This window comes from Charadrius vociferus, unplaced genomic scaffold (genome assembly GCF_000708025.1).
Source record: "Charadrius vociferus isolate BGI_N301 unplaced genomic scaffold, ASM70802v2 scaffold636, whole genome shotgun sequence".
In the NCBI taxonomy this organism is placed as follows: Eukaryota; Metazoa; Chordata; class Aves; order Charadriiformes; family Charadriidae; genus Charadrius; species Charadrius vociferus.
This window is the reverse complement of record NW_009649189.1, coordinates 543,077-554,967: the sequence shown is the minus strand read 5'-3', so window position 1 is coordinate 554,967 and position 11,891 is coordinate 543,077. Positions and strand designations below refer to the sequence as shown.

The window sequence follows — 11,891 nt, the reverse complement described above, 5'->3', positions numbered from 1 at the left end:
GGCTGGTGGGAGGTGTCCCTGCCCATGGCAGGGGGGTTGGAACTCGATGATCTTCAAGGTCCCTTCCAACCTAAACCATTCTATGATTCTGTGATTCTGGCTAAATTCAAAATGAGCCTGGGCCGATCTGGCTGTGCTAGGACAGACCTCCCGTTCCCAGACAGGCATCTGGCACCTACTTATTTCCACGAAGCTTTTGAGGTCTTTCAACATAGGGTGCTTTGCAAAATGTGGTGCATTGTTTGGCAAGCTCTCCCACAATCCACACCTTGCAGTGCCCCTTTTTGCCGTTCTCTCCCCCTGCCGTTGCAGGCTGGATTTCGACAGCAGGGCTCCCGTCTGCAGGATGCCGAGTGCTCCCGAAGCGCGGCTGTGCATCCCTGTCTGGACAGCTGGCGCTGGCGCTGCTGCCGGTCCGGTTTTGAGCATCTCTTGTCAAAACTGGAGGCAGGCTGAGAGGTGCTGGAATTCAGCAGGGTTTCCGTTGAATAATATCGCAATTTTAAAAATAATAATATACCTCGGTGGTGGAATTTAATCCAGAATTTCTCACTCTGGGATATCATGGGTGTCCCCCCCCAGTACTAAAACGCGTTACAGGATCCCAGGTGGGAGCTGATTTGAAGCACTTCAGCCCTCGACGGAGATGCGTTGTCATTTTTTTTTAATGGTTGTAGAAGTGAAGGCACAGAAAGGGATTTCAGAAATGCTTTAATGCACCTAAATGCACGGCTTGCCGCTACTCCGACAGCGGGTGAGTGCGGGGGGCTGAGCTCCCTTCGCCCCGGGGCCAGCGCAGGCGGGTGCTGCCATCCATCCCCAACCCCGTGGGCTCTTGGTGCGCTGCTGTCGCAGGGCAAGCTCCGCTGGGCCGTTGCAGGTGTGAGATTTAAATCTCTAGAATTTGGTAGGGTTTTGAAAATCAGTGTAATTGTTTTTACGTTGGGCGTGTGATTATCGAGAGAAAACATGGATCGATTGCTGCCTGAATATGCTGTGGTGGGACTGGAAGCTCATGAAGGCAGTGTGAAGGGCTGGAAGGGTCTCTCTACCCCTGCTTGTCGGGACCTAGAGAGGTACCAAAGCTGAGTGGGTAAAAAAGCTTTACCTCCCTGTGGGTAGGTAAAATTCTCGTCTTAGCGCAGAGCAGCATGTCAGAGCGAGCAATATATCAGAATGAAATACATTAATTGGCAAGTGCTGGGAAATTACAGATATGCTTAATGAAAAAGAAAACCTTGTTTACGGTTTCTAATGTGCTGCTGAAGAAAGTGGCTCCCAAATAAAAATACTTAAAATTACGATTAGGATTTATTTACATAATTACTGCAAGAGAAATTCTAGGTACGTGCTAAGCAGTGCAAGAGAAACCTCACGGCTTTTCTTCTTCGCTTTCCTGTGTCTTGAGGTTAGTTTGCTCTTGGTGAGTCTATTAAAGCTTTTACTAACTCAGTGAGGCAAGAAGGTATTTGTTACAAAATTAATGAATATATATGTATATATTTGTTTTATTGACTGTGGTAAGAACATATGGCTGAGTAAGAGCCAGATCATCCTTGTAATTGTAGTGTTGGCTGGAGAACGATTCAGTAGGTGGCTCTTATCTCTTTACGGCAAAGCACGCTGATGTCCCGGTGTGGCTGTAGTGGGAATGCCCTTGGAGGTCGTTTCCAAGGGGCCACATCCCCCACTGGTGTGAGTGAGATCTGCCAAAGTTGCCATATAAACGTATATTAATGGTCCGTTCCAAACCGTACTGCCCAGCGTGTCCTGGCCACCTTCCAGCCCCTGCAGAGACCCTGGGCCAGATCCTCGGCTGATGTCTGGGTGGCTCTGTTGACTCCGCTGATTTATATCTGCTGGCAACGTACAGTATAAAACGCAATAGGCCCATGATGGGGCTGCGCTGATTGAAACCAGCCAAGGGTATGACAAATCTTCCTCTTAATATTTCAATTGACTTTGGCAAACTCGCCTCTTTCTTGTGTATCCTAAATCAATGTGTAAGTGCTGCTGACAGTAATTTCCACTTTTGTCTGTGCAGATGGCTGCCCTTCACTAGGCTGCGGTGTTTATACCTGCTAAGTTTGCAAACACTTTTCTGCTACAGCCTCCCATTGAGCAGTATTTTTCCTTAGCTGTCATATTTGTGAGATGAAAATGTTCTTTGTTGGTCCCTGCTCAAATGTGAATTTTCTTCTTTCAGCGAGGGCCACTGAAGTCTGGAGCGGAGGCAGCGGTGCGACGTGCGTCTCGCTCAGCAGGGATGCTCTGGGCTGGGGGGTTGAACAGTTTTAGGGCTCTGGATGCTCCGGAGCAGGGCCTGAGAGCTTGTGTCCAGACCCTTGCATGCCTTTGAAAGTCGTGCTGCTGGATCCTATGACTTTTTAATTGCAAGTCAATGTAGACCTCTATGCACTATATAATTATTACCAAATAGCAAGTCTCTAGGCTGAAAGCGGCAGTATGAGCGCTGGGGACTCATATTGTCCTAAGGCACCGCTGTTCTGTCTCTGATAACTCTTGTTCAGCATAAAGAAGAAGCTGATGCTTTTTTGTTTGTTTGTTTAGCTCCTGTCTTAGACAGTAAATAAAATCTGTGATCATGCACCCAACTTGAGTGTGCGTTCCCTGCTATAGGATGCTTTGGTCCAGCTACTCTTTCAAGCCAGGCTATTATACTATTCAAATAAAACAAAGACAAATCACTTAAATAAGCCCTTCTCTTCCTTTTTCTCTCGTGCCCAGGGAGAAGATGCCATTCCACCATGTAACAGCTGGCTTGTTGTACAAAGGCAACTACCTGAACCGCCCCCTCTCCGCTGGCAGCGACAGCGAACAGCTAGCGAATATCTCCGTGGAAGAACTAGATGGTGAGCAACGTCCTTGCGGTTTTCCAAAGGGGGCTGGGATCAGGGAAAGGCTCATTTTCACCTTCTTGGTAGCGTTGTCATGCAATAGCCAAAGGTATTCTCCCCGTGAAGCAATGAGCAAAAGGCAGGTCAGAACTGAGATGGCTCAGCAGATCAGGGACAAAGAAAAGGTTCCCCACCAAAGTCATGTTGAGAGCTGTAGACTGTTTTTAGCCTCAGATTTTGTCTTTCTGCCTAGAAATAAGGCAGCTTTTTGAAAGAGAAAGGCTGCTTTTTATGGGCAAAACTTTGCAAGAGAAAAAGTTAAGCTAATATCTTTTTATAAAGATGTCTTTAGCCTTTCCTGGGAACATGCAGAGCTGAATCTGTCTTCCTAGCAAGTCTTCTCATTTGCTTTGTGGCTGTTCAAAAGTGAGGTTTCTCTCTGTGTCTCAATATAACAAGATGCATGGTGGTGGCTTGTGGCTTAAGAAGCTGGAAAGAGCTTTAAAATTCCCTTTTCCAGGTCAGTGATTGGGAGCACAGACCACACTCAGGCTGGCAAAGGCTATCAGGAAGGTTGTCCGCATCTGCTGCCTGTAGGATCCCATAATTTCCTCCCTAGAAGCTGGTTACTGCTAATCTCTTCTGCCCCGCAGATGGGACATGAGGTCAGGTAGACACCCAGTCTGGTTCGTGGTGAGGAGTCCTCTTTTCTAGGCATGTGTGGCTCACCAGGATCATTTCTAAGCAAAAGTTAATATTGTTGGCAGCTGGTCTTTGAGGGCTGTGGAACAAACTGAAGCTCTTGGTTTGCTTCCCAGTGGACATTTGGTACAAGCCACGATCATAATCAATGGTCTCGATGGAGAAGTTGATGAGGAAATGAGCAAGGGGATGGTGTAAGGTGGAAACGGTCCTTCCAGGACAGGTTGGAGGCATTTTGGCAAAACAGAAGGCCAACATTTCTGCCCACCCTCCTCCTTCTCACCTCTGCTTTGGTAAATTAGACCTTAGTTTTCAAGCCTTTGTCAACTTGGAACCTTTGGATTTGGTTTTGCGAGCTTTACGTTAACTTATCTTGAGTACAAAGAGTGTATTCTGAGTATCTGTAACTGCTTGTCTTCTGCCCAATGAGTATGTGCTGAATGCACATAGATGTGCCGTGAGAAACCACTTTCAGTGCAGCTTGGGTAAGACCCTGAGAACACAAGGACTGCAGAGGCGTCTTCTGGGCTCTTCTGCGTTACAGGAGCTTTGCTTGAAGATTGGAATTAGTGAGCAGACCTGAACCGGCTCAGCTTTTGCGCATCCTATAGATGACAATTTATGTTGCAAGGTAAAGCTTAGCTGTTGTCCCTATTCAGGGTGACAGGGGTTGGCTGAGCAGACAGGAGGACGTTGGATGAGGTCTCACAGTTTGTTTCAAATGCAGAGAACAAGAGGTTTTCTGCTATGCCTACCCTGATTAGAGCACATCTGCTGGAACTGCCTTTGAGCTTTGCAGACAACCATCAAGAGCTGATTCAAGTGGCACCAGGGCTGCAACCCGCTGTCGGAGTTGCACGGGGGAAACTTTTCTTTAATTTTTCCCCTGCTGTTTGCTTGGAAATGGTGTGTGGCTGGACGTGGGGGGGGGGGGGGGGGGGGGCTGGTCTCCTTTCCATCCTTCCCATGTCTCCCTGCTGTCAGCCCAAGCCACATCGGGTGGGCTGCGAGCTTCGCAAGCCCTCTGGGGCATCGCTTTCCCACCGGCGGCTCGGGGCTGGGAGCAGAGGCTGAGGGAGGCAGCGGGGCACAGCCCCACGGCCAGACCCGCCTTCCCCGAGGAGAAACCAGCGCTCGAGAGGCTGCGGATCATCTCCGTTAATTAACGGCAAATGAAGCGAATTAGGTGTAGTGGAGTCGTCTTTTGAGAAGGCAGCAGCCGAGTCGCTGCTAATGCGAGCGCTGCATCCATTTAATGTGGTCGGTGCCCCATTATAACTGTGCTATTGAATTGGAGAGCAGCAGAGTTCATTCATCTCTGTTCACAAAGAGTATCCCCCTCATTCTTCAGGAGAATGGTTAGGGCTCTTTAACTAATCATCCATTTATTCTCTGCCTGTTAAGCACAGGCTTCTTGTTAGAATTTAGGTTTTTTTTGTTTTTTTTTTCTGACAGCCTTTTGCTTTACAAACACCTGTTTTCGAGGGCTTTGTGTCTTTGCCGTGAAGATATGCCCCAGTTCTTAGCCTAGCAGAGAAGAGCTCAACCTCAGGCCATTATTTTCCCCCTGCAAACACAGAAGTGGTACTGAATTGATTCGTGTCCGCTAAAGCTGGAGCAGCATAAGAAGCCGGAGACACTTTTCTGTGTGCCAGCTACCAGAGCACAGCCCAGCCACTGGAAATTATATGTAATGTTAGCAGTCACTGTCTTAACTGTGTTTTGTCACTAAGGCTAGATCAGTGCCCAGGTGTGCTGGTAATTGGTAAAGGTACAACTGTTGACTGCCCAAACCCAAAACAGAAATAGCCTTTCTACCTTTAAGCATAAACTATCTCAGGGTGAGGAACAAAATGTTCTTCCTGGAGAAGTTAATGTCAGTGTATGGGAGCTTTGTGTATATATCAAGCTGTGATAGCTCGATGCCAATAACATATTTGCATTTAATCTTACAGGCTGGGAAAGAGGTGCCAAATTCTCCTTGGTTTCTTTTTCAATGAGATTTTGGTCCCGAGGGAGTTCCAGCCTGTTGAGAAATTCCAGTCACACGTATTAAATTATTAAAGGTTTGAAGCTGGGGAAGTCAGTGGGAATTTTCTATAATGCTTCTCTGCACTTGCAGAGAATGCTCCAACAAGTGGCTGATCTGTCGTTTTTTTTCCAGCAGATTTTTTTTTTTTTTCGTGTCTAGCATTGCGTGTCTTAATGCCGTTGGCTTTGGGAAGGATTTCTGCAAGTGAGGGCTCTGGGATGCTGCAGGGTGAAGGTGCTGCGCAGCCGGGCTGGGAGGCAGCGGGTCTCCCCCGGCACCTCCCCGCAGCGCATACCGACGAACGCTCGGCGTTTGCAGCCTGCGGTCAGCGCGTGAAGGATAATACGGAGATCGGGAAATGAAAAATATTTCTGACTTCAATTAAAATACGGGGGAAGGAGTCTGGGTTTTGGGATGAACGCGTACCGTTCGGAGCTGTGTGCTCAAGGTACTGCTCTGCGTCTTCTCCGACCGGTTCTTTTTCTCCTATGAAAACTTTTCCGACTTGCATCAGCCATCTGTCGACTTTAACTCCACTCTGTTTTTTTCCATCCTGCTTTAAATACTATGCTGGCAGTAAGGGAAGAGGCTGGAGAGATAGCAGGTCACTCTGCTGATGGCTTGTCTATTCCTAGCAGCGGTGTTTGCTATTTGCGGTTCTGTAGTAGTGTGAGGGTTTTTAGAAGCTGTCACCGTCACAAAGGGAATTAACTCGCAGAAAGCTATATTAGGCGATACTTAACTTTGTAACATCAAGTAAGTGACGAAGTTGAAAGTGGCAGGCCATCCATAACCTGTCTCATAGGGACCGCCAACTACGGTGGGGTTTCGGATGGAAGTTATTGCCATATGCTTAGCGGTTTCTATGCATGAGATTATAAATTAAGGCTGGGAGGAACTGTTTTACATATAGATTTTCTGGCTATTGTTGGTTGACATAAAATTGTGGCACAATTTGTGCATACTCTGTGGTTTCCACATCCCTTTAAAAACCAGATTCTGTCTTCACATTACGAAGCTCAAGGAGTATTTTTAATAAAAAATGGTGGATGGAAATCATCATGTCAAGCTTGAGTCATCCACCTCCATAGGCACTATCTAAAGGGTATTGTCAGGAGGTAAAAACATTTCCATAGTAGGAATCTGACAAATATCACCTGAAGGGAGGCACATGCATTCTAAGTAGGCTTTGCAAAAAGTGGCTGTGAAATGCACGCTAGTCAGTGCCTTGCAGAGAAAACCCAAATGTGAACCACAGCAGCAGCTATTTGCCCAGGAAGACATCAGGATAAATCCTTACCTGACCCAGATTCCTTTGAAATCAGCAGTGTCCGTGCAGGAGGAAACATTGCTGCACAGCCGCAGGACAGCTATGGGCATCTGGTGCCTTGGACGAGGTTAGCCTCCGGCTCAGGTGGGGTCTGTGGCATCTACATGGCTTTTTCTAGGCTGAGGGATATTTCTCTATTTTTTGTGGTTGTATGCATCAGCCGGGCTGGTGTGATACGATCCTTAAGGTTGAGATCCAGAGTGGAAATGCCAGTGCATGGTTTTGCCTGCCTAAACTGGAGACGTCAGCAGAGCAACACGTGAAATGGGGGCAAAGCTGCTGGCTGAAGGAGCTTGGGGTGCAGTAGAGTTCAAGGCAGGAATCTGGGGACTTCCCTCACCACGGGACTTTTCCATCGCTGTAGATTATACACCACGTTGCAGGACGTGTGTTACCTGGTTTCTGCTTCTTCCCAGCAACCTCCCTTCTGCCACCTGCAGAAGATCTTAACTGGGTTGCACTTTCCTGGGCTCCTGTGTAAAAGTCAACCATGAGGGGCTTCAGCATATACTGGGAAACAGCTCTTGAAATAATTTAAAAGGCATGGTTAAATGATGGCCCATATGGATTTTAAACGAACAGTTGTCTCCCACGTGCCAATAATGCAGGCGATGCCAAGTGGCTGAAGGTGTGTTGGGGCTGGAGCTGGTTCTGGGATTCCAGCAGCACGGCGAGGTGGGCAGTCCTGGGGCTGGTGGCATGCTGGGTCCCTTCTGGGGGACACAGCGGGTAAAGTAGTCCCACATCACAAACACAGCCATGCCATCCTAGCACTGCCTCTGAAAATAAGGCCAAAATCCAGGGAGTTTACCCTCTTGAGCATGTCTGATATGACGGTCCTTGGACGCTCTAAGTCCTGGGAAGGGAGGGACCGTGATGCTGCAGAGCACTGTCACCATGCAGTCTCATTGGGGGGTTGTTATTTAGCAGAAACCCAATGAGCCACGAGGATTGTGGCTGATCCAGAGCCTCGTTCACTCCCGTGTTATCAGAAAGGCTCGATAGACAGCCCCTTGCCTGCTGGAGCGTAGGGGCTGCTGTGCGACTCCGCACCTCTCTCTCCGGGTGTTGGTTTTGCTCTGGGTCCGCTTGTTTGCTGGCAGAGATTTGAACGCCGCTGATGGGCGCAGGAGGTGAAGGGGCAGGCAGATTCCCTCCAGCCTCAGCAGCCAGCTGGCTGCGCCGTGTCGGCGGCTGAGACTGATTATCTTTGGTGTCCCAGGTGAGATCAAACGGTGTTTTAGCGAAGCAATGTGCTTGCGGAGGGAAACCCAGGGGGGAGAGGCATTAGTCACTTGACTGACTCATGGAGGAGCAACAGGCTGAGTCTGCTCCACTCGGCTTTTTGTCCATGGGAAGGGAAAAAAAAACCACAACACTTGGAAAAGGGGAAAGAGAAACAAAGAAGAGAGAGCATCCTGCTGGTGAGGAAGGAGTTGCGAGGATATTCTCCTGGGATAGGAGACATAGCAAGGGGGAGCGTGCTCTGCGCATGGATTTGTGCACGGGTCTCCAAATCCATGCTTCAGTGTACGCGCTGCAAGCGGCCTGTTAATTAAGTGGATGAAACTGTATAAAGCTCATTTTCTCTTTCGCAGAGTTCTTTTTAAAGAGAGGTTTATCCACAGTGTCTCCACTGTGAGTGAGTGTGACTGGAAATGGAATAATTTATGTCGTATATTGGGCTTTAATAGTGTTTCGTGTCTTTGAATATAAAACTGCGGCATCACTATGCAGATTCTTCTGTGGACAGAAGCAGCTGTATCTCACTTCTGCTGAGCTCCTTCTGCTCATTTTCCAGTTACGTATTTTAATTACAGTGTGGGTTTCCTTGGGACTTGGTAGTTTCTGGTATGAAGCAGCCTCCATTTAAAAAAATCATGAAAACTGGCACAGTGTTCATGTTCTGCAGAGTATTATTTGTGCGTTCGCTCCGGACGGCGCGTGTCCAGTGGAGGAACGGAGCTGCTGATGGAGAAACGGTGGCGACCTGTCCCAGGCTGCGTGCCGGCTTAGCCCTGCTGAGCTCCAAGGGAATTCACCGGGGGAGAGATTTATAGTTACCGACCACCGTGCTCTGCCCGAGCCTCATTAGTGGTCTCCAGATATTGGCACTGACTGGAGCGGGTGGCAGACACGATGCCCCTGCCCCGCTGCAGTGCTTCTGGAGGGGCTCGGTTCCCCTGCCCTGGCTTCGGGGAGCTTTCGGGGAGCTTTCCCCACCTTTCCCAGAGCCATCCTGTGTGCCACAGACAGACAGACCTCCATCCAGCTCCAGCATCACTGATCTTTCACTCTCGGCCTCCAGGAAAGCTTTTTTTTTTTTTTTTTCCGTTGAAATTAGAAGTGCTTCCCACCCCAAACAGGCAATGACAATGTTTGGACACCCAAAGTGGCTGAGCACAGGGAGGTCTGGCTGCTATGGGTTTCACCAGAGAGGAAGACCATGTCTTGAAGGTTTTACCTGCTGCATTGCCTTAGGGACCATTGGGCCTTGAAGATCCGTGTGGTTTCTCCAGCACTAGAGATCGTCATCAGGAAGGTGGCAGAAAGCTGTGGATTGGGGGGAAAACGCCAGAACAGCGAGTATTTCCACCCTCCAATGCCGTACAGCCCAAGGCGCCAGCGCTTTGGCAGGTTGGTCACCCAGGGGGAGAAGCATTTTCCCGGGTGCAGCCTTGGGAAGGGCTCACAGAGGGGCTTGTCCCCCTGTCCCACCCCCCCTCTGCCAAGGGGATGATATGTCACCTGGACTCCTTGCCTCCAAAATACAAGAACGGGCATCAGCATCATCTCTGAGGAAAGAGTCCTTACAGCAAGAGAGTATAAATAAAATGAGATTGGCTGCCAACAAATTAGAATTACAGGGACACCATCTGGACAACAATTAAAGAGATTGTTTGAACTCCAGCTATGCTGACATAGTTATAGGAAACTGGCTGGCGAGCAAACGAGTCACTAGTGGTGGATATTCAGCTATCCTTGCTCAGAGGCTCGAGGGTTTCTGGCTTATTGTGTTCACCACAAAGGAGCCTCTTGAAGCTAGAAGATGGTTTTGGGGAGAGGGACGCGGACTGCGTCTTCATCCAGCTCCTTCGAAACCTGCTGGTTGTTTCTCACCGCAGAGGTGCTGCCGAGGCTTCAGTGCTCCCTGACACGCCGTGAATCGCGCCAGGCCGATGCTCCTCGCAGCTGTTTCAGACGCTGCCCCTTCGCCTGCGAGCCGGGCTCTCCGTGGAGCGAGCTGATAACTCGCTGCCCGCGTCGCCTCGGGCCACGGGAACGGAGCAAATTCAGATCAAGAGCTAAACATGCTTTAAAAGGCATTTAAATCTTGCTGCGACACGTTTATACAGATTTTAATATGGATTTTTAATTTTTTATGCAAGCTTCTAGGCTGGATCATTAATTTTACAAGTTCCTTCAATCCCTTGCCTTAAAACCCTGACTTGAGCAAGTCGCTCCTACTCTAGTAAGTGTTGCTGTGCGGACTCAGGGGTCTCATCCTTACCTGCAGCCTTGGTCCTCTGCAAATGTACTCCTTGGGCAGTGGCTTTTAGCTGTGTATGGAGGATGAGGCCAGGGTAGGGTCACTGTGCTCATACCTGTAAGGACGTGGCACACACGCAGGGGGTGGAAGCAAAGCAGACTAAACGCTGCCGTCTCCCCCATTTTTGAGATGAAGGTGTAGGAGAGGTGTGGGCATGGCAGGGTTTTGGTGTGCTGTACGCTATCTGCACACCCAGATGGGTGACCACCTCTGAGCACATCGTTTCTTGCTGGTCTGGCTCCGAATGAGCTCCTTTGGGATGCTGTCACTCTGTCCGCATCATCTTTCCCTGCAAAGGCAGACACCGATTTCTGACCCGGATCTGTGGCTTTCAGGGCTGAGCATTGCTGGCGGTGCCACGGGAACAGAGATTTTGGCTGAAGCCGCCTGAGAACGTCTTACCCACTTCAGAAATGGAGGCGATGGGGTTTCTTTTTTGAATTGGGCGGGAAGTGCCCGGCTCCTTCCTGAGCCACAGGGCCGGGGCACCGGGGAAACCTCAGCTCTGAGGAAGCCACAGCAGCTCTGGAGAGTCAAGCAGTTGGTCCTCAGCTGAAAATGACCCTGATAAGCCATTTCTTCTCATTTAACTGCACAGACAGAGGTATGAACCCAGACTCTGGGTTTCAGCTGCCTTAGGCATCCCCTGCGTGGCACTGAGTGCTATTTATTTCATTTCGCGGGGCCTCCTCATCGATGCTGGGCTCGAGGGCTGATGCATGGTTTGAAAAAGACACGGACAAGCTGCCATTAGAGTGAGTTGGAAGATGAATGGCTCAGCGTGCCCGTGAATCCCAGCAGCGTGGACCTGAGCGAGAAGACCTGAGAGCTGGCATGGGTGGTGGCAAAGCGCCGGAGCAGGATGGACCTGAGGGTCCGGTGAGCACTGCCATGTCTCCGGTCACACAGACGGTGTCTTAGGGTTAGTCAGCATTAGGCTTTGCAGGTCCCTCCTTTAATTACCATGGGTTTTAATATTTAAGGCTTCAAAGGTTACGGCGATGCTCTGCATGCTGTGCACCTGCCCATTTTGTGGTTGTGATGCTGTGGACTGTCAGGTGCTCCTCCAGGTTGTGGAGATCGATATTTCAGCCAGGCTGTGTGAGTTCACTGTGTCTTTCAGCACGTCAGCTTTAATCGAGTCACAGCAAACCATAAGCAAACCTGAATCAATGGCCTCCATTGGAGCAGCCACCTCACCAATGCCAAAAGAAAAGGCAAAAAGCCTCTGTTCAGCACTGCAGCTATGCGCTGTCTATACAGGAACACTCAGAAACAGGTTTGCCCCCTAAATAATGAGGTTTAGGAGTTAGACGTACATATGGAGAAGCGGGAGACCAGATATCTCTTTGTAGTTCTTCACTGGGATGTTTTGGCCATCACTGATCTTTCTGTGCCTCAGTTTACCCAGCAGCAGCG

The 11,891-nt window shown here is 49.3% G+C and overlaps 1 protein-coding gene across 1 annotated transcript in view; it reads left to right on the top strand.

Moving 5' to 3' along the window:
- CALN1 (calneuron 1) overlaps positions 1–11,891 on the top strand; it is a 137,588-nt gene that overhangs the window by 21,077 nt on the left and 104,620 nt on the right. The window contains exon 2 of the mRNA XM_009888854.1: positions 2,753–2,873. Within this exon, the coding sequence (XP_009887156.1) occupies positions 2,753–2,873 (121 nt within the window). The remainder of the gene's footprint in view (positions 1–2,752; positions 2,874–11,891) is intronic.